General features: G+C 36.1%; 1 protein-coding gene across 2 annotated transcripts; it reads left to right on the forward strand.

The window, feature by feature from the left end:
- Positions 1-1,418: 1,418 nt before the first annotated feature.
- KIF2C (kinesin family member 2C) lies at positions 1,419-22,799 on the forward strand. Of its 2 annotated transcripts, none has more exons than XM_015811340.1 (21): positions 1,419-1,554; positions 3,498-3,592; positions 6,207-6,311; positions 8,322-8,367; positions 10,351-10,473; positions 11,436-11,555; positions 12,027-12,127; positions 13,091-13,186; positions 14,240-14,294; positions 14,782-14,944; positions 16,483-16,573; positions 17,326-17,389; positions 17,852-17,943; positions 18,478-18,620; positions 19,774-19,978; positions 20,156-20,266; positions 20,717-20,784; positions 21,338-21,446; positions 21,525-21,635; positions 21,873-21,996; positions 22,544-22,799. In XM_015811340.1, the coding sequence occupies exons 1-21, from the start codon at positions 1,491-1,493 to the stop codon at positions 22,621-22,623; spliced, it is 2,166 nt and encodes a 721-aa protein (XP_015666826.1). In that variant the 5' UTR covers positions 1,419-1,490; the 3' UTR covers positions 22,624-22,799. The 2 variants fall into 2 exon arrangements, with proteins under 2 accessions (XP_015666826.1, XP_015666827.1); XM_015811341.1 differs by having other exon boundaries at positions 21,528-21,635.
- Positions 22,800-22,915: the final 116 nt, after the last annotated feature.

Here is a 22,915-nt window from a genome sequence, read left to right on the forward strand (position 1 = left end):
ATCCTGAGGAAGAATAAATGTGATGCATAATATGAAAGAAAGTGCATCGTTAGTGTTATTCAATGTATTAGACAATAGTAAACAATAATGCTGCTTGTTTAGTTTTCATATAGAATGTTGCATGAACTCTGTTGAAGTTTGCAAAATTATTCAGTTTAGTATGAATTCAGCCAATTGTGTCTTGTTCAAGTCATAGCTTAGCGCAATATATGAACCTGTCATGCCCAGAAAATCAGCCATGGAATCTGAGAATAATTGGAGAAGCAGAAGCAATGGAAAAAAGCTAGCATTTTATATAAACAAATTTATTAACTATTAGACGTGCAGATGGCAACTATAGAGCTATGAGGCGTTTGGTAGAAAAGCTAATAAAAAGCTTTACTCCTTTGTAGACATAACTCTAGCCTATCTAGTTCTTTCTTCTGGTGGAACCAATTAAAGCATCCCCAATGTATTCAGGGTCCTCAAAATTATAGTCCAAACTTTATTCTGTTTGTTAAAGCAAATAATACTTTCCAGCAGCCAGTGAGTGTATTGGTTATGAATGATCTTCAACAAGCCTTAGTTAGTTGCAAGTACGATTTCCTTCTCTCTGGGTCTCCATGGTGATGAGCCGAACAGCAGTAAAGCCAGAGGAGAAAATTAATCAGCTTGTCTGTAATAGTAGGTAGATTCAAATGTCAGAAAAAGGCTTTGAAGAGTCACATGAGGACAGCACAAGGACGTGTGAGCTTGGCAATCAATTTTCTGATGACATTCTTTTATACCAACATCTAATGTTGGCGTATGTTTGAAATCCACTTAATTAAAATAACAATGCAACTACGATTTTTTTTTATATTTCAAGAAAACTGAAAATTTTTTTCATAAATTTTAACATGTCAGAGTTATATATGCCTGGAAAGGAGTTATATGTATTTTAATAAATGTGCCAGCATTTTCTTTCCCCGAAAATGATACTAATTTTGACTTCATTTATTTTTTTCCTGTTTAAAGACCAATAAAACATGAGTAATATTGGTAAAAACCGGGATATTTCTATAAAGATTTTAAAAGAAAAAATAACAAAATATCCCCAATTTTTTAAAATTACCGACCACCAGCCATCAAATGCATCCCCTTATAGATGACACGGTTTACAAATACCACGAGAACAATAAGTGGTTTAATTTCTTAGGGGACTACCACTTCCTGTACTGTCTGTATCAGACTGGAATCGATTTTAACCAACTTTTGCTACCAAGTCTCTCTGGGAAATGTAGTTTTCAAGTAGACAAATGGACAACGAGAGGATCTCCCACTGCATGCTGGGAGGTGTAGTTCTTGCAAACGGTTGAGGTCTCCCGACGGACGTAGTTTCCCGGCAGCCTTTTCGGCGCGCCCCATTCAAAGCGGCGGCAGTTGGTTGAGTGCTCTTGTGCGGTATCGGGTTTATTTTGAAAGAGGGGTTGCTAGTTTGCAGACGTCTGAGATTCCTCTGGTAGTATAATATGGATTCCAACATTTACAAGTGCCTTCAGCCTGGGTTGTCGATTAATATCGAACGCAGCAATGGTGAGTGCCGAGAGGAGAAATGCGATTTGTTTTGGAGTGTCTTTTGCCTCCTTCCGTAAGCCTGGATGTTCCCTGGAGGCTCCGTGAGATTAATGCTCATGCGTTAATCGCTTGTCTGTAATGCAGGAAAATGGTGTGGCCGGACTAAATTCCAGACTGTTCCCCTCTCCGGGTTCTTCAGGACAGAAGAGTTGTGCTTTTCCCTTGCTGTCCCCTCGGCTGCTTCTGAGTCAAAGAAGCAACTTAAAACTCCCGTTTTGCCCAATGTTACTCGCTGGGACTGGCTAGTGCCGGGGTAGGCAACCTTGGCTCTTTTATGACTCGTGGACTTCAACTCCCAGNTCCCGTGGGCTAGTGGGTTGAGCGTGTGCTGAGCAGTATCTCCATGTGGCTCGCTCCTTGGTGCTTAGAACAAGGGTTGGAGAACTATGGTCCTTTTATGACTTGTGGACTTCAACTCCCAGCATTCCTGAGCTAGCCATGCTGGCTCAGGAATTCTGGGAGTTGAAGTCCACGAGTCATAAAAGAGCCAAGGTTGCCTACCCATGGGCTAGCGTGTTGAGCGTGTGCTGAGCAGTATCTCCATGTGGCTCGCTCCTTGGTGCTTAGAACAAGGGTTGGAGAACTATGGTCCTTTTATGACTTGTGGACTTCAACTCCCAGCATTCCTGAGACAGCCATGCTGGCTCAGGAATTCTGGGAGTTGAAGTCCACGAGTCATAAAAGAGCCAAGGTTGCCTACCCGTGGGCTAGCGGGTTGAGCGTGTGCTGAGCAGTATCTCCATGTGGCTCGCTTCTTGGTGCTTAGAACAAGGGTTGGAGAACTATGGTCCTTTTATGACTTGTGGACTTCAACTCCCAGAATTCCTGAGACAGCCATGCTGCCTCAGGAATTCTGGGAGTTGAAGTCCACAAGTCATAAAGGGGCCATATTTCTCCACCTCTGTTTTAGAACAACCGTGCGATAATTTCCGATGAAAATTTCATTGATACTTATTTTTTTTCTCTTGCAGAACATACAAAAACATGGCCTGCATATCATTGTTTAATATTCAGAATCTTCGGAGGGTGTATTGTTTTCAGCTGGAGATGATAATTATATAGGTGCTGTGGATAACACTTGCAAATAACTGGCTTTTTCACAAGGAGATTCACTTATACTCCCTGTGGGGTGAACTGAAAAGAGCCAGATCAGTGTTCTAGATTTCATGAGAAGTGACTTTAAGCTAAGGGGGGAAAAATAGGAATGATTTCACGGGTAGGAATTCTGAGGGGAAAGCCAATTTAGGAAGGTTGAGAAATCACATGACTGCATTTTGGGTGCTTGGCATCTGGTCAACATTTATGGCCATTTGCAGTATCCCGACCACAATTTACGAATTTTGGGCCAGAAACCGGCATTTACCTCCAGTTTCTGGATAAAAAAGACCATTGTGGATGAAATGGGACAACGCATCACAGCCAACTTGCTGTGGCCAACTCTCTATGGGACAATTTGCCATGGTCAACTTGCCATGGGACAACTTGTGGCAGAACAATTTAACAATTCAGTTCAATTATTTAAAATAAATTATTTTAATTTTAGTCATTCACATTTCATCCTCCTTTTGCATCCTTTCTTTAATGGATTTATTCCACCATTTCTTTGGTATTAGTGTAACTCTTGTCCCACAGTGAATTGTCCCATGGAGAATAGGCTGTGGCAATTTGTTCCACGGCAAGTTGGCTGTGATGAATTGACTGTGGCGAGTTGGCCATGGCGAATTGTCATAGACTCATGTTATTTTTTATTTCATATTAACTAACCTTTATGAAAATTTCCTTCTCTTATTTTCTAGCCCTTATTATAGTACTTTTCTGAAATATCTTTTATACATACACACAATTAATATAAATATAATATAATAAAATAAATATAATAAAATATAAATATTGTATTTTAGGTTCAGTCCATGGTGCAACTATCAAAAGTGTAAATCTGGAAAAAATGACTGTATCTGTAGAATGGACTGAAAACAACAGTCTCAAAGGGAAAGAGGTGAGTATTTGAAACTATGACCTATTTAGCACACTTTTCTTCCTTAATTATGAGTTGCAGCCTGCCTCAAATCATCTATAAAACAGGTTTATGTAGAATGAGTAAAATGAGTCTAACTGGAAATTATTAAATATCTATTGTCCACAGCTATTCTTTTCTTATTTCATAATGGGAAGAGCGTTTTTTCATTCTTTTTGTTGAAGACCAACTAAATAGCAGTTTCTCTAAAAATATTGACATTTTCTTATTGGAAATTTTAAATGGCAGTGTATTTTAAGGAATCATAAAACTGTACATTGCTGAGATTGCTACAAGATAAAGCATACATAAATGTTTTATGTCAAATGAATTTGAGTACAGGTAGTCCTCAACTTATGACCACAATTAAGCCCAAAATTTATGTTGCTAAGTGAGAAATGTGTTAAGTGAGTTTTGCCCCATTTTATAACTTTTCTTGCCACATTTTTTTTTTTCCCCCAAGTATAAATTTTTTATTATTTTCATCATAAAAAAAACATCACAAGTATATCACAATGTTTTAAAAAATCTTGCCACATTTGTTAACTGACAACTGCAGTTGTTAAATTAGTTGTTAAGTGAATCTGGCTTCCCCATGGACTTTGCTTGTCAGAAGGTTGCAAAAGGTGATCACATGACCCAGGGACATTGCAACCATCATAAATGTGAGTCAGTTGTTAAGCATCCGAATGTAAATCATGTGACGATGGAGATGCTGCAATGGTCATAAGTCTGAAAAATGGTCATAAATCCACTTTTTTCAGTGCCCCAAAACTTCGGTCACTGAGTGTTGTAAGTCGAGGACTACCTATATTCCATGAAGAGACAAAGTCCTTAAAAAAACAGAGATACAGCTTCTAAAAGCCATGGATAGAGTCTCCAGAATTATTTCAAAAGTTGCCACCAAATTTATAATTTAAATTAAGAAGAAAAAAATTTGAGCACCCTAAAATGCCAACTTAGAAATAGACTTCATATATCCCTATATACTTTCAAGCAAAACTGAGTAATCATTATATTTATTTAGCAACATTTCAATATGTTAGCAGTTTATCGATTGACTATTATAAGTACATAATACATCTGCTCACGATGAATGTAATAATTGTGTTATAACTGTACAGTGTTATTGCTAAGCTGCCTGTATTACATGTGTAATAGAGCACTAAGGACTTATCTCCCAGCACTTATTTATTTTTATCCCACCTTTTTTATATGTATGTATAAACAATTTAAGATGGGGAACATACATAGTACTCCTTATTCCACCTATTTTCCCCACAACAACAACCTTGCAGAAAGAGTGTCAGGTCCAAAGTCCCCTAGCCAACTTTAATGCCTAAACCAGGACTAGAACTCAGTCTCTTGGTTTCTACCCTGGTGCTTTAACCACTAGACTAGACCAAACTGACCCTCATATGTAGTGCATTGTAATTAAGGTGACAGAAAATAGTAATTATTAAATTAATTATATTTGTTTTAAATATCAAAGAAATGAAATTTATTTGTCTTGGCTACACTTACTATATTGTTTTCTTGCTACTTGTTTAAGGGATGCACCACTAGCACCTAGTGTGGTCCCTTACCTGAAATAGATTCTGTTGCATACTAGTATGTGAAGGCAACAAAAATAACTAGTTCTCTTATTTGCCCACTGTATATTCTCCAATTATTGTTGTATAGCTTCTCCTAACCGTGCTATCTGTCATATATTTATACATATATTTCCTGCTATATATTATATCATATAGCAGGAAATCTAAAAGCAGAGGGTTGAATTAGTAAGTTGCTATTTAGGCTACAGTTCTAATGTAGTAGTTGGGAGTTGTTATACTTAATATGACAGGGTTTATCATCAGAATAAACACAACTGGGATTAAATTAAATATCGTGTAACATGCGTATTAAACATACACATATAAATCTTATTAATTTGATATAATGTACGCATTAAAATCAAACCTATTGCTTTATTAGTGGCAGTTTTCAGAATCTGATATAATACCTGTAGAAGCTGAATTGTTATCTGGAAATTAAGATTCATGTGCTTGCTTTAGGTGGCTTGCAGATCAAGAAAATGGCTGTTAGAATATTGCAGCAGTAGTAATAGGATTGTGATGTCATTCCAAGTTCAAGCAAGTAGACTTGGTGGTCATGACATTCACTGCACTTCTGTAAATGCATAAAACTGTGAAGGAGAAGTCATCTGCAGAAGTTTATTGTTTTTGTCTTGGATAGTGAATACCCTTTTTGTAATGTCAGTTTTCTTAAAATTAATGTTCGGTAAGTAGTAATACTTGCACTGTCTTACAGTAAATATTAAGAAATCATTGAGATGTACTAAGATTTAAAGCATTTGTGGTCAATGACTTTCCCACAGTCTTGAAATATACTACCTCTCATGGAACTGTGAAAATGATATTGGTTGACAGGTCAGTTAATATCTTAATAATCACTGAAACAATAATTTTACTGCTTAATTTGCCGTGCCAAGCAAATTATTGATTGGATTGAATTGATAATGTTTGAGATTCATGCTTAAGCATATTTTAGATTTTTCATTCTGTTTTGTGTGGTTTTTTTTTCCTATTTGAAGATTGACTTTGATGATGTGATAGCAATAAATCGAGAACTGTCTACAGCTGCAGTAGTTGCTGATGTAAAAGAGAGGATTCTAGTTCAGAACAATGTAACTGTACAGGTATATTAATCTCAAGTTATTTCTTTGATTCTTGATTAAGTATCATGATATTTAAAATAGATAAATTCAAGCAGTGAATTTACATTATATATACATGCACAGTTCTGGTTTTCATATGACACTGTTTTTGGAAACAATGATTTTTCTCTTACCTGCATTTAATTTTTACACATCCTCTCCAAAGCTTTCTGTGCTTCCCTTTCATGCCTATATCCCTGCTCAGTTCTCCACAGATCTTCCTCCACCTGCACTGCACAGCCCACACACTATCCCCCTATGCTTGCCATCTTTCCTTCGCCACATCCCCTTCATGCACCCACTCACATACACTCCCCAACCCATGCTGAATCCCCTGGGCAACATCCCCACCTGATTGGCACTTCTTCCACACTCCTGCGCATCTTGCCCATCCTGTTGCTTCCGTTTGCACCCTCATTTATTTGCACAGCACCTCTCTTGCACCCTCTTGCATCCTTCCTGACCTTGGGGTACCTCTTGTGCATTCTCCTCAGTCTTGTGTGGTTCCCTCACTTGGCAGCAAGCGCTTACCTCCCTGCCAGTCTGGAACTTCTAAATTCCTGCCAGTTTCCCCACTGATTTTGTTGGAGCAAGCTTGTAGGGAGCGTTAGAAATGCTGATCGGCTGACCATGGCACTATGGTAGTGCTCAAGTACCTACAATTTTGCCAAATTTCAATCCCATGGGAGTCAGGGGTCCTGGATTTTGGATGCAGTCTTTAAGTTAGCCCATTTGAAGCACATTGATTTAAAAATTCATGCATCGTTTCGCCCAATTGAAGGTTACAAACAGACAAACACGAGAGTTTTAGTAGTATATGGATGCCCAAAGCATACACTTAAATCATAACCCTAGTAAACAAAAAGTACATTTTCACAAACCAGCAAAACATTTTTTTTCCAGCTGATAGTACATTTGGAATACTATTTATGTTCTGCCAAATGTGTGGAAAGAAAATAAATCAACTGGATAAATTTTTGCTCATCTGCAAGAAATAGGATTTCTTCAGGAAAGTTTAAATATTTAAATAAATCTTGACAAAATGAATTGGCAAATGTTTTGCTACTGTAGTTAAATTTATGAATAGTGGAAGGAGAAATTTTATCAGAACAATCCACTAATTACTTTCTACATTAATGCTTTATTTAGTTCTAGTTTTTATACTTCTCTCCAAGGAGAAAGTGGTCTATGTGTATTTAGTTTAGACTTCTAAAGAGCAACTGTTGATTAAATTAAAAAATAATTGTTTCTAAGCTATCTAGTGTAATATTAGATAGTTTAGGGACAAAGAATAAGAAGATTCTAAACCAGGGGTAGTCAACCTTGGCTCTTTTATGACTCGCGGACTTCAACTCCCAGAATTCCTGAGCCAGCATGGCTGGCTCAGGAATTCTGGGAGTTGAAGTCCGCGAGTCATAAAAGAGCCAAGGTTGACTACCTCTGCATAAGTTATTATTATTGTGTAGATAAACATTTAATATCAATAAGCATTTATATTGGTATTCAATGTATCTTGTAAATACTACCTGTGGCCTGCCTAAATGTTGCAGACTCGTAACTGGCCACATTGGCTTTGTATTCCACCTTGGCTAGAAATTTGTCTAAATGATAACAGAGAGCACCAGATTCCATTCAAATATTTTTTTTTTATCAGTTGCCTTATTCATTTAGATTATATTCAATTGTTTTAAAAGTTTCTGATCTATCTTCAGGACATAAGTACTTTTTTTTTCTCATGTTCAAGATCATGAGCTTCAGCCATCAAGTTTCTTAGCTATTGTAGGTGAATTCTATGCACTCTTTCCTCCCCCCCCCCACAATCAACTTCTTCACAACCAACATTAAAATATCACCCAGTAAATTAATTTTTCAAGAGAGTAATTTTCATTGTTGGTGTGTTTTCCACATGTTTTCAGCAAGACAGACAGACAGACACAGACACACATGCTTTTGTTATTTATTAAATTGGAACTTTTTTTATTTTATTTTTAGAGACAAAATCGCAGAACAGTTTCAAAAATCCCTGGTCCCAGAGAAGGTAAAAGTATTTTAATTGCCATAAATATTACAAATAGTTGCAGTCTTCTGTCCTGAAAATGATTTCCTGAAGCTAGTCATGTGGCACGTGATCAGTAACAATAAATATATAAACCTCTTAAATTAAGAGTTTTATTACAATTTCAACATCTCAAAAATTTGTGCACAATAATTCTCTGCAAACTCAATATTTTTTTTGAGAAATTCCATATAGCATGGATTTGGACAAGTATTTTATATTTAGAATTTTCATAACTGCAATTTAGTATGACAACAATGTCACTCCTACTGAATATGTGTCATAACAATATGATTGTTCACTATTTAAACCATTGTATTTTTTTATTATACTGTAATAATTTACTTTTATTTTCTTAAGAGCTAGAACATTCTAAAGATATAATAGAGTGATTAATCTTTTCAGCAAATGATCTTAATGCCCAAATTCATATCCCTTGAGCAAATCTCCACTTGCTTAGTAGGATTTTTCTTCTGTTTTATACCTCTATAATCTGCTAGCAATGATTGTTCTGCTGATGAAACAACCCAATAAATCTTCCAATTAAACATTAGTGATATTTTGTTTCTACCATATATTACGTGAAGTGTGGAATTATATTCTGAGGGTTGAAAATACTTGTTTTTATTACTTATTTGAATGTGTCTCAAAATAGCATGTTACTTTAGACTTGAAAGGTTTTGTGCAGTACATCCGTCTCTACATTAAGAGACACTATATAATAACAGGAACATAAGTGCAAAAATTGAACAGTGAACCTTGAATGAGGGAGGAATTGATTTTTTTCCCCACATCAAAAAAGGTTGGTAGATGAACAGCATTATAAAATGATGATCAGAATACTGGAGTCAAACTGATAATTTCACCAAAAGAGTTTATGAATCTGTGACTCTTGTGATATGATATGAACATAAGAAGCAAGGAAAATTTGTAGTAATCAGTGCTCAGTCATTGCAGGGTGCAAATATGGCTGACTGCCTTCACAGTGTTTATTGCCTTATATACAGGTATTCCAAATAGCATAAAGTAAGATGGCATCAGCATAGCAACAGCATTTCTATTGGTGAAACCCCTTGCCAATCCTTAAGAATATACCAGCTAGGAGGCCCCAGACAGGGAGCAGTTTTCTACCACATCCTGTTGATGTAACCTAGCTGATATCATGTGAACCAGGTGATATCATGTACCAGCCTGGGGTAGTTTCCCACATTGCCATGGTGATGTGAATGGATGAGATCATGTAGAGAGAAGAGGCACGCAGGCGTTGGAAGGGCAGTTTGCTGCTCACGACCTCTACCTGGCCCCTATCTCTACAAAAATTGTGTTAAGGAATTCTCCATTGATTTGACTTTGATCAAAGGTTAATATCACACACACACCCCTGCAAAGCGTGATACCATTAAGAGTATTTTATGGGTCTCAAACCTCATCTACTCCCAGTTCTTGTCTTCAGGCATAAAGTTGAGGACTTTTGCTCATTTTTGAAATCTTTAATTGATTAACCATGTCATATTTCTGTCTGATGTATTAAATGTACTGATAGTATATTTCATTGTAAGCCATGATTTCAAATCTCTTTCATAATTATCTTGTTATTTAAGTAGAAAAGTAGGATTTAAAATAGGTAAATGCATCTTTAGTAATGGAATAACATAAATTTAACCCCCCAAGATATGTGTGCTTCTGAGGTTTACAACTGTTGATTATGGATCTTCAAATGCCAGTGCTCAGAGTTTGACTCAAGAACAACAAATCCCATAAAAATGACTTATAGGAAAATTAAATTATTCCACATTTTTGTACACATGCATAGAAACTTGTCATTTGAATAGTGAGTATATGACATCAGCTATATCCTCCCTCCCCACATTCACAGTCTTCAATTTGCTTCACTAAACCAATTTCTATTTTGGCTACATACTGTTAAGATGCTTCCTAACAATATTTTATTCTTACTTTGCTTAGCACTGAGGTTCCAAGGCAGCAAAATGTCGGTCATAACAGAACTACCAAACAGTCCTCTGGAAAATGATATGGAGGTAGAAACTTCTGCTTCTGTACCAGCTCGAAGCCAATCAGCTCTTCCTGGTGAGTTTGGATTAGTATAACATATTCTGACCATATACTTAATTTATGCAAGTAAACTGGAAAAAGATATTGTTCATTTCTCAATATTGAAACATCTTATAAATCAGTATTTTTGAATGCTCCCCTAAATATTTGAAAATGGATTGATATTTTAGTCTAATGCCAACACTGTTTACCTTCTAATTGCAAAACTAAACATTTACTTCTATTGTCTTGATCAGATATTTTATATCAAGTAGTTTGATATAATTTGTTTGTCACTGGAAGGCTGCAGAATACTATTGTAACTACACAATTGATTTATTTCATTTGTCTTCCTAATTTGAATTCTACAGTTTGGTGGCTAACTTATATAGCCAACTAGCCAAATGTTATAGTCTTCAGTGATCATGTGTTGGACACTATCTCATTATTTCATGCAGGATCACAAACACCAAAAAATAAACTCTCTGTGTGTATGTGTATGCATAAATGCATATACATACACATACACACATATATATATTACAATTGTGTGATATTGAACAAGAATGCACTTCTTCCAGGAAGGATTTGACTTGCAAGAGTTTGATCACTTTTAAGTGAAAAAAGTTCAAATTTTAGGTTTTTAAAATGTTGAGTCTATGAGTGCCATTTGGTGTCATTTTGGTTCAGAAGAACGTTGAGAAAATCTGGGGAAAATATATAAATAAAAATGTATTTTGGACTAGATTCTAATGGCATAAAGCAAATGCTTAGGTACCATTTGGCTAATATTTTTTCTGTAAAGATGGCAGAAGAGAATTATTTTGATAAACTAATTAAATTCTGGATATCAATTTGATAATGAGTCGAGGGAGAAATTGGAGGCCCTTTATGAGTTAATTTTTCTCTTCCTCTGAAATAAATATTATAAGCCATTGTGCTATTTTTTTATGCTGCCTTGGCTATTGCTTTTAACCAGTAGCTTCTTTCTTCAACAGTTGTACGAGCTCGAACTAGAAATAATTATTCTTCTGATAGATGTAGTATACAGCCTAATGGTAATGAAGTGTCAGAAGAACCTCCACAGTCTCTCAGAATTGTGTCTGCTGCCATTCAAGGTAGAAGAACGTTGTTCACGTTTACTCCTTAGTTCTGTCTCTTTAGTGAATAGTATTCAATCTGGCAGAGAGCTTCTGTTACTGTCTTCTTTATGGAGCTGGTGAATTGATAATTGAGTATGTTAATTAAAGCTTAGCTTTAAGTTGGATTGATTTTACCAGTCAAAAATGAAAAAAAAAAATCAGCTCTGCAATTTGGAATATTACCTCACATATTCGAAATATACTCAGCTGACCAATTCTGTCTGTTAAATGTAGTAGTAGGTGGAACTACTGGTCATGTTGTATAAAATATATAAATTTTAACCTATATATACTTTATTATAAGTTAATATTATTAACTGATATTTTCCCTAAGGGTAATAAAATGGTGAACTTTTCAGTTATTCAAGCCATCCTGAATATGTATAGATAGAATAGCAATCTTGAATATAGTTTGGTTTTTGTCAATAATAACACTGCTTTCTCTAGCTCGGAGGAAGTCTAATATTGTAAAGGAAATGGAAAAAATGAAAAATAAGAGGGAAGAGAAGAAAGCCCAGTTTTCTGAAATAAGAAACAAGCGTGCACAGGTAAAAATATGTTGCTTAATTCTTCAATTAAATGTTCTATATGATGTTTCATTTAACAGCTGAATGCTGTCAATGTCTCATGCAAAATATTTTGTGTTTCATGACTATTTTCCATAAAAAAATAATTTTGCATTCAGAGTAATGTCCAATAATATAGTTCCACAAACAGAGGTAGTTGCAACTGAAAGGATGTTCCCTAGCTATAAGGACTGTACAACACCAAACAGTCTGGAAAATTAATCTTCTGTATTGGAAGTAGTATTTAGTGTTGTCAGGTGAAGAATTCAGTTGAGTTCAATTCAGTTCAATTAAATTCACCACCCCACAGCATCAGAATCAGTGTGACACGGGAAATAGAACGTTCTACAGTACTTTGTGATATCTTTTTGGAACATTTGAGGGGTCTTTTTGCATTGTACTGGCTATATTTCTGAAAAAAAGGTTTAGGCCTGGTGTATATTGCAATAAGCTATCTGGGAATGCTGACTTCTTTAGATTAGCCATTTCCCAACCTTGACAGCTGCCAGATGAGTGGTCTTCATCTTCCAGAATTCTCAGCAATGGCTGTGCTGGTTATGAAATTCTAGGAGCTGAAGTCCATATCTCTGGAAGTTGGAAAATTCTACTTCAGGCCAAGGTCTATAAAGTCCTGGCCTTCCAGATGGTGGTGCATTGTCATTCCAAGCATTGCTTTGATTAGCCAAACTGTTTAATGAGAACTATGCTTCAACAGCATCTGCATTCCTAGTTGTACAAGCAGATTAAATTATTACCTGATAAAGCTTTTATAAAGAAGACTACAGTCCAAATAATACAACAGGCAACTTCTAGCTGGAATTTTTGCTTAATTATTTGCTTTTCTATATTCCCTCTATTTTCAAATTAGCATTTCATATAGTTAAGAGGGGGAAAAGTTGGATCCTTGATTGTCACTAATCCAAGACCACCTATTTTATCTTACAGGAATTTGACAGTAGTTGTCCAAATTGGGATTTTGCACGAATGGTTAAAGAATATCGAAATACTATTAATTGCCAATCATTATCAATGAATGATCCAGTAAGTAAAGATATGTAAACTATCTTAAATGTCTTCTTTATTGATAAGGTGTACTTACAAATAATTAATTTAAAGAGGAAAAGATAGCAATTTAGGTTTCACTAGACGTAGGAGATGATCAGGCTGAGCCTGAGGGAGGGGTCAAACGTGTCATCAGTCCCTTCGCGCCTCCAAGAAATCTAAGTCCAGCCCACATTAAATTCCTTTCTATTCATAACTCCCACTAATTTCCCTTGACCATTAGTAGTTCAGATTCTTGTAGAGAGCTTAAGCTTGTAATAAATCTTTATACTCATTTGAACTGCCTGAATATTTCCTGGTTTCTCCAGCACTTAACATTAGACTATTTTTAATTTTCTTTACAATATTTGCGAATCTGCTTTGTCCAGATAACTTATGTGAGAGCAACTGAAATATTTGTAATTTTGGATGCTCTGTTATGTGTTTGTAGGAGTAGGGGAAACGAACAGAATTGTTATATTCAGCATGCCACAGATTTAAATTCCTGAAAAAGGTTCTTGAGCATAGATCATCTGATGCTATGATAATACATAGGGAATTTTCTTAGATTTCATGATGTTTTGAAAGAACTAATTTTATTTTTAAATTAAAATCTTCATTACAATGACACTACTATTTTCAATCTCTATTCATAGTAATAATAATAAAATGTTTTTATCCTGCCTTTTTATATAAAACTCAAGGCAGAGAACATATCTTGCTTCTTATTTTTCCCCACAACAGCCTTGAGGCTCACATTTTGTGGTCATGCAGAGTTCTTAACAAAGTGTCTTTTCTTATGAGCTTTTTTAATGCTTTTTGTTCTTAAAACGTGCATGGATTCTGGGGTGCCACCGGTCAAGATGATGGCCACAACTACACAATCAAAACCCTGGCTCTTTTTGATGTGTGTCATAAAAAGGTGGTAGATATAGCTGTGCCTGCAATATTAACTTTTTGATATTCCCCTCCCTCACATGGACAACCCTGATGGATTAGTGAGAAAAATTTTCTGACCTTGTCCCTTAATGCAATCTGCAATCTTTTTTTAAGATAGAAGAACATAGAATTTGTGTCTGTGTGAGAAAACGACCCTTAAATAAGCAAGGTAAGATGACACTCAATACTTTTCACATTTTCACATATTCATATTTCAATTCACTATTGTTCCTCATAATGGGTTCTTTGTGTCTTCAGATATTATGCGTTGAAAGCTAGCATACTGTTACTGAGTTAAAATATCATTTTAAAGCAATGTCAAACAACAGGAAACCAGGGAAGAATACATTACAGTACTACTAGACCTCTTGAACAAACCTCCTTGGGGGTGCAGTGGAGAGAAGTTATAATTTATCACATCTAATTTTAATTATCCCATCACTTTTCAGCTGAAACAAATGTCATTGTTTAAATTGTTTTCTTACACTTCCCATAGCAATCACGATTTCCCCCCAAAATTGTGTACTAAGGCTATTTATTGATCTTCTGCAACAGTAATCATGCAAACTATTGTCTTCCTAGCATATTTAAATGTTTGTGGGATTAACAAAGTCCTATTCATGGAATTTTATTCCTACCTTTTTCCTTGTAAACAGAACTTGGAAAGAAGGAATGTGATATAATCACTGTTGTTAGCAAGAACAGCGTCCTGGTGCATGAACCAAAGATGAAGGTGGATCTGACAAAATATCTTGAAAACCAATCTTTTCGATTTGACTTCTCGTTTGATGAAAAAGCTACCAATGAGATGGTTTACTGGTAATGCATTTTTTTTCCCCTGGCAGAACAGTGACACTTTGCAAAGTTAACGATAGATACTGAGGACTGTATCACTACATGATGTTTTCTGAGTGCTATGCTGCCAAGAGACTTTGTGGAATAAGACTTTTGCTCTTTGTATACATGTATCTTTTTTTAAAAAAAAAAAAAACCTTTCTTATTCCTATACGTGGCATGTGTCTTCCTTAAACTCAGGTCTTCTACCAGAGGCCTGGGAGTTTGAGAGTTCTGCACAGTAACGTAGCTGTTCCTAGCATTGCACTCTATGGACAGAGAGCTATGATGTTGTTCCAGGGATCTGTTGAGACACTCCCCCAACTTAGGAGTCACAGCCTTGAGTGCTTCTACCACTAGGACCACTTTAATCTTTACTTTCCACGTTCTCTCTAGTTCTTCCATCAGGCCCTTCTCCACAACCTGCTCCAGCTTCTCATACTCCTTCCTTATATTGCTGCCCTTTGGCACTTCTATAATCTATCATCACTGCTGTCTTCTGGTTTTTGCCTTCTACCATGATGACTGGTTGATTGGCCAGTACCTACCTGCCTATCTGGATCTGGAAATCCCACTGGATCTTAGCCCTGTTATTCTCCACAATCTTTTGTGGAATCGCCAGTCTGGACAAACATTCTAGCATACTGTCCAATGGTCGTAAATTCATGTCAGTGGTCAAGTGTCCAAATTTTGATATGTGACCCCTGGGGTTGCTGCAATGGTCCTGTAAAAAATGGTCATAAGTCACTTTTTTCAGTGCTTTAGGACTACTTGTATATATACGTATTTATTATGTAGGCTTTGCTAACATGAGCTTTGCGCTGGTAAACATAATAGAAATGTTGCCGGTACACTCATGTACATGAAAGAGGCTAGATTAAGCCTTTGAAGTACCTGCAACTTTTGGAGCATACAGCTACTTTAATGCTTTGAAGAGGGGTGTTTCACCTGTGTTAATACGTTTTGTAAAGTTTTATAAACATTTTAAATATTTGCACAGCTGCATTTTGCAGTAATTCTACATTCTGGAATTATAGAACGAAACATTCCATTAAAATACAACTAATATGTTTCAAGAAGCCATAGTTCCATAATCATGATTTGACATAGAGAGCTGTTATAGACGCTTCTTTGGAAGTGATAGAAATTAATCTCCCATGGATCCATGGGCAACCAATGTTTCTTGGATTCCCCCTTTTTTGCCCACTGGAAGATAGTGAAAATTGTCCATACTTAGTGGAGGATGTTCCTGGCAATGGACCTCACTTTTCTTAGAAGGTAATTCTGCTCTTCATTGTCCTATTTCCTTTCTTTGTGTATAACAATAGCATTTGAGTTTTTACTAAAACAACTATAATTACAGTGTTGACCTTTGTGCACTTGTGATCCTGAAAATGTCTAGAAATTTGATCTGTGTTAGTATTTTATTGACCACAGATGTAATTGCTGCAGATAATATTTTACAGATTGCTTTTTATCGTTTCATTCATCGATATTTTCTATTTGTTCTTATGCTTGGTCAGGTTTACTGCTAGGCCACTTGTGCACACCGTTTTTGAAGGAGGGAAGGCTACATGTTTTGCCTACGGGCAAACTGGGAGTGGAAAAACTCATGTGAGTGTTGGCTTCTGTTATATTTTTAATTTCCATTTCCCTGAATTAGTTAATAACTTGAATAAAACAGAAATAGTCCGAATTGCTTCTAAATGGTTATCTGAAAAATTCTTGGCTTAAAAGCATGCTACTTTTACAGAGTTTATAAGAATGCAAACCTGATGAAATTGGAAACTCATTATATCTGCCTTAAATTCTGAAAATGGGATGCTTCATTTGTAAACTTTTTCTCCCAGTCAATCTGTAGATGAACAATAAAATATTTTATTTTAGCTTGCCAAAGTTAGTCTGGAGTTAGTAGAATTAAGGAGGGATAGTCTGCTCTAATTTCAGTCCATAGTGTAATTGGTGTGGGAGGGGGAACAGATTTTGATAAATGGAAAGCCAGTTACACATATTAATATGTATCTGGAATTATTTACTAATCTATTATTCCTGTGTGGTAGTCCTGTAGTATGATTAATAGCATTTTTAGTAGTAGTAGTATGTTTACATATATAACAAAGCTTCTATTTCAAGATATAAAGAAACTTTTGAGTGATGACTGCAATTTGAAAATTTGAAACACTCATGCTTTCGTTTATCTCTTTACAGAAAAGTAGGTGTAAGGGTACTTTTTGAACAAGTTATTATGCTGGATAGTATCAGCAGTAATTAAAATCTAATCTGCTTGCAAATAATCAAAGTGGCAGATAATGAGATTCCTGTTTAACTGTTAAGATCTTGTCTCCTAATATATGTTCCTTTTTTAGACTATGGGAGGAGACTTCTCTGGGAAAGTACAGAAGGCTTCAAAAGGAATATACGCTTTTGCATGTAAGTACTATCACAATTTGAATATTTTAAAAATTAAATCAATAACTTTAGTGGACAGCCTGCTACCCCCCTCAATATTAAGTCTTGGACACAGTGCCCAAAATTCCTATGAAAGTTACTGCCATATTAATTTCTAATATGAAGGAGGGAGAGCTGTTAAATATATGGGGAATACCATCTCAACCTGAATGCAATTAAATTTTAACTAAAAAAAGTTTAGGTTTGTCTTGGCCCATACTATTTTTTTGAGTATGGTCTCATGATAAAGTGTTCAAAGACCAAGCATGGCTTATGTGCTCTCTGCTGCAAGAACGTTAGAGTAGGATGTAAGAAGCCCATGCTAACTTTTCCCAAAGTTACTAGTTAAATATTGTGTGATTGCTAACACCCCTATAGTTTATAATTGCTGAAAGTGCGTAAGCTTTATACAGTCTTGTTTTGGCATTTTCTTTCTCTTACTAGCACAGGATGTATTCCTCCTTCAGAATCAGCCACGGTATAGGGCCCAAGGCCTAGACATATTTGTGACCTTCTTTGAGATATATAATGGAAAGGTGAGGCCATGTATATTTATGTGTTATTCATGAGTGCCAAAAAATATATAAGTCTTTTGTATAAAATGTATTGCTGTTAGGGAATTGACGGGATTGATACTTCTCTTGGCTTGGATAAATGGCAAACTCATTTGGCACAGCTGCATTTCTTGCTTGCTCTTTGGTCCTTCTGTATTAGCCAATGAAACTTGGATTGGTAAATACAGTTTTATCACAGTGTTGTTAACATAGTGATAAGGAGAGACCTTTCAAACATCTGAATATAGTTTTGTCAAACTATAACTGGATACGAAGATCCATGCTCATGCTGGATATTTGGATAATATTATTATGCAAGGAAGGAATCATTACTATAAGAGAAGAATTAAGATAGCTATTGGGTTTAACAATATGGTTCAAGCTGCATATTGCAATTTTTTTCCACTTGCAGCACAAAGCTCAGAAGAGACTTGGGCTCTTAAGTGTTTCACTTTGTACATTTCAGTGTCTTCATTTTAATACTTACTTGAATCAGTTTGTTTTTTCTTATTTCAGTTATTTGATCTTTTAAACAAAAAAGCAAAGCTGCGGGTACTAGAGGATGGCAAACAACAGGTCCAGGTTGTTGGCCTACAAGAAATGCGTGTAAATTGTGCTGAGGATGTTATCCGAATGATTGAAATAGGAAGTGCCTGCAGGTTAGTTGTTTTGGGGCCACGTTTTAGCTTAACATGTTTACTGTTCTCTTAACATGCCCAGGTCTATTGAGGAGAAGGGAGTGTTATGTAAGAGCCGTGGTGGCACAGTGGTAAGAAAGCAATATTGCAGGCTAATGCTGCTGATTGTCAGGAGTTTGATCCTCAACCGGCTCAAAGTTGATTCAGCCTTCCATCCTTCCGAGGACGGTAAAATGAGGACCCAGATTGTTGGGGGCAACATGCTGACTCTGTAAACCTCTTAGAGAGGCCTGTAAAGCATTATGCAGTGGTATATAAGTCTAAGTGCTATTGCTATTGTTGCTCTTCGTAATTGTAGAGACTGGGTTTGGCTTAACTCTCAGGATCTAAATGCTAAGATATCCTGTAGCACAGACATTTGATTACAGAATGAAAAGAAACTTTTAGTTGTTTTTATACATTTTTAAATATCCAATAATATTTTGGTTATTAGAAAAAATAATTCTGAAAGAAAGATGAAAAGAATTAGAGGGAAATTAAGGGAGATAATCAAGAGAAGGCATTTTATCATTTAAGTTACAAAAGTGTCACTTTGAATAGCAAAGTGTCTTTTGTAGTCATTACAAAGATTAGTGACCTTCATGATATGCTAACATTTTAATACTTAAATTTGGAAATGGGAACACTAATTGAAATGTGTTGGGCCCAAGTTATGGGAAGAAAGATGAAGCATGCAGGACACAATGCATATTTTTTATCAGAGAGTATAAGGGAAGCTGTGAGAAAGAAGCTATGCTTCAGTGAATTATCTTAGAACAGTGATGGAGACAAGCCATTGTGGCTTTCTGTCCCTTTGAGTTCAAAGTAAGGAGAATAGGTATTTTCTTAATGCCTGGTAGATGCTCTGAATGCCTATCAGGCACAGAAATGGAGGACTGTACGTCTCTTCCTTTGACCAGTGAGGACCTTCCAACTTTAAAAGTGAAAACTGAAAGGCAATTAAATTCTGTATCCCTTGCCCTCTGCCTCTCTGACTGCTGTTTGGCCACTGCATCTGGTTCGCTATACCACAGCATAGTGATGGTGACAATAATTTTTTGATTGGTAAGACTAACCAAAACATACTGTCTTCTACTGATGTATCATGTCATTGGTAATTCTATTGTCATTATAGGACATCTGGACATACATTTGCCAATTCCAGTTCCTCTCGATCGCATGCTTGCTTTCAAATTATTCTGCGCAGAAAAGGAAAGCTTCATGGCAAGTTCTCCTTGGTGGATTTAGCTGGCAACGAGAGAGGTGCTGATACATCTAGTGCTGATCGTCAGACACGGATGGAAGCAGCAGAAATAAACAAAAGCTTGCTGGCACTAAAGGTACAGACTAGAACATAATAGCATTGTTAGTGTATGATTGGCCTCAATAAAGAGCAAAAGTCCTATTGCCCTGTTGCCTAGATAATGTCAGGCCTACAATCTTTCTTTGCTACTGATTGTTTATGGCTCTGAACACATGGGCAAATTATTATCCTTGCTCCTTTTCCCACCTTTTAGGAATGTATCCGTGCTTTAGGTCAAAATAAACAACATACACCTTTTCGGGAAAGTAAACTTACTCAGGTGCTGAGGGATTCTTTCATTGGAACAAATTCCAGAACCTGCATGGTAAGTCTTTCAGTCCAATTCATCCCACAGGTTGTTTTTGTGGGGAATTTGGGAGGAGGAATGAGTACTAGGTATGTTCGCTTCGCCAGTTTGAGTTACTTTTAAAAATAATAAAGGCGAGATGAAAATCTTTAAAAAAAAACTTGGGTAGGAGGTCTTATGATCTTAACACAAGAAGAACTATTGTGTTGTTTCATCAAACTGAAGGTACCAATCTACACGTTTGTAAAAAGATTTTTAAATGATGTTGGTCTGGGCATATTTGATTGGAAAAGTTATAAGTTTGTGGGACCCTAAATTCTGAGTAATTATTCTGAAAAAGAAATTCTACAAAAGTTTAAATGCTTCATTATAAATAAGGACAAGATAGCAGAGGTGTCAGTTCAAGCAGGTAGATTAGCAGAAGGTGAGAGCTGAGCGCAAGCTGGCAAAAATTTTGTTTCCTTTTAGATTGCAATGATTTCCCCAGGCATGAGTTCCTGCGAATATACTCTAAATACCTTGCGATATGCTGATAGGTGAGTGATATCTGAACTTGCAAATCTTACCATATCTTGGGGACAAAATGGGAAAAGAGATTTATGTTCTTTTTTTTTTAAGATTGCCATTTCTAAATTGGTTCAGGTAGGAGAACTTCATTAGAAATGGCAAATTTTGCCCAGAATTTCTGATACAAAGAAATTGGTTATTTTTTTTCCTTGCTCAAAAAGCAATCTATCAAAATGTCAAAAAAAACCTCTTCAATTTAGACATGTCTCAGTAACAACTTAATCTCAGGAAGTATTTGCTGTATCAGCAGAAGAAGAAAAAAACTGATTATCAGGACCGTTTGTAGTCAAATTTACAAGGAAAGGAAAGCCTAATCCAGTTACTCCCTGCATCAGATAGAAATTTTCCATTCTGCTCAGTCCATGTTGCCCTACTTGAAGAAATGAGTGCAGGATGTTTGTTCATATGAAACAAGTTGAAGTACTATTCCTGTGCTTCTTTATCTGTGTTATGTATTAGGCTGTCTGAGTTCTTTATTTCAACAGCTGGACTTGTATTGAAATCCCTCTGCTCTGTTTCCAGAGTGAAGGAACTTCCCAGCAATGGAACAGCTGGTGAGGCACAAAACTGTATGGAAACTGAGAATGAAGAGTTTGAGATTAGCAGAGAAGAATCAGACCATATTCTTGAAGTATGTATATGCCTAGCTTAAGACCAATTTATTTAGCAAAACAGGTGCAATTGTGCTAATATTTTTGCTTTTGAATAGCAGCTTTCTGAAGATGAGCTGTCTCCTCATCTGTCCAGTTTTCGTGATGCTCTCACCCGGATTAGTGAACTTGAAGAGAAAGCAATAGAAGAACTTAAGGAAATCAGGGAGGTATATTTGAATATTCAGAACTTAATAGGATCCTGTTTTCTAAAGTGACTAATATTTTTGAGGTATTATGCTATAGATAATAAAATTATGCTTGTGTCTGTGGAATGATGCTTATTAACAAAAAAACTTCACATATTCTTGCTAATTTGGCAGATATTTTCATTGATTTTTGTCAATTCAGTAAATGTGTTTTATCTCACAAAGCCATCCCAATTTTCTTATATATTCTGTATTCAGAAAATGAATGACTGTAACTATCTCCTGGACATTGCGGAACAACCAGAATATGACCTAGAGGCCTTTGTGTACCAAACCCAATGCTTCATAAATGAAGGATCCAAAAGCTTTCTCAATCTGAAAGGTACAAAGGCTGCATTTGTATTCATCTTGAATTATTAATTAAGCTTTATTATTACATTTTGCAAATTGCATTCTAAACTCTATAGAATAATTTGTTGTTGTTTAGACACCAAGTCATGACCGATTATTTGGGACCCCATGGACCACAACATGCCAGCCCCCCATTGTCTCCCAGAGTCCACCCAAACCCATGCCCACTGAGTCAATGACGCTATGTCATCCACTGCTGTTCCCTTCTCCTTTTGCCATCTACTTATAGTTATAGTGCTAGGATGTAAACTAATGAAAGAAACCTCATGCTGCAGCACCTGTGAGAGTCATTCTAGCACAGAGGTGCTCTCTATTTCAGATGTATAGGGAAAACCAACATTCTCATTTCCATTTGTCCTAGTCCAGTTAATGTTTCTATTTAATGAAACTTCATGTGGGCCTCATGCGCGGTTATTTCCTTTCAATATAGAAAGGAAAACACTTTTTCTGAATTCTCTTACAATCTGGACTTCACTCACGTTGAACTTGCCTTTTTTCTTCTTTTTCACTTTCCACAGAGACTCTAGATGAACTAACGCTAGCCATGCAAATGGAAGAACAAGCCAGCAAGCACCTGAATCAACGTCGCCTTCAATAACTGCCCATCTGTTAAATGAACCTTTGCCCCTCACTATTTGTCTGTCACTTATTTGGTTGGCAATTAATGCATTTTAAAAGCAAACAGATAATCCAGCCTATCTGCTTTGGAGTGGGTCTTTTAAACCTGATGCAGGAAAGGGACAGCTCTCGGCCAGAAATTTCTAGGACTTTTTTTTCTCTCTTTTACAGTACTGAAAGCTGCACAAGGGAGGCTCGTTAGTGTTACATGTTAAGCATGTGCATATTTCTTGTGTATATAGAATTTTTGACTAAATATTTTTATCTGTTAC

The sequence above is a fragment of the Protobothrops mucrosquamatus genome, unplaced genomic scaffold, assembly GCF_001527695.2.
Source record: "Protobothrops mucrosquamatus isolate PMUCROS unplaced genomic scaffold, P.Mucros_1.0 scaffold39, whole genome shotgun sequence".
Lineage (NCBI taxonomy): Eukaryota > Metazoa > Chordata > Lepidosauria > Squamata > Viperidae > Protobothrops > Protobothrops mucrosquamatus.

Bases quoted from the DNA above. Each gene is read 5' to 3' on its own strand.
- KIF2C (XM_015811340.1), top strand. From the start codon at position 1,491: ATGGATTCCAACATTTACAAGTGCCTTCAGCCTGGGTTGTCGATTAAT. The intron at 13,187-14,239 runs GTAAGTAAAGAT...TCTTTTTTTAAG, and splicing joins CATTATCAATGAATGATCCA to ATAGAAGAACATAGAATTTG. The intron at 17,944-18,477 runs GTGAGGCCATGT...TTCTTATTTCAG, and splicing joins TTGAGATATATAATGGAAAG to TTATTTGATCTTTTAAACAA.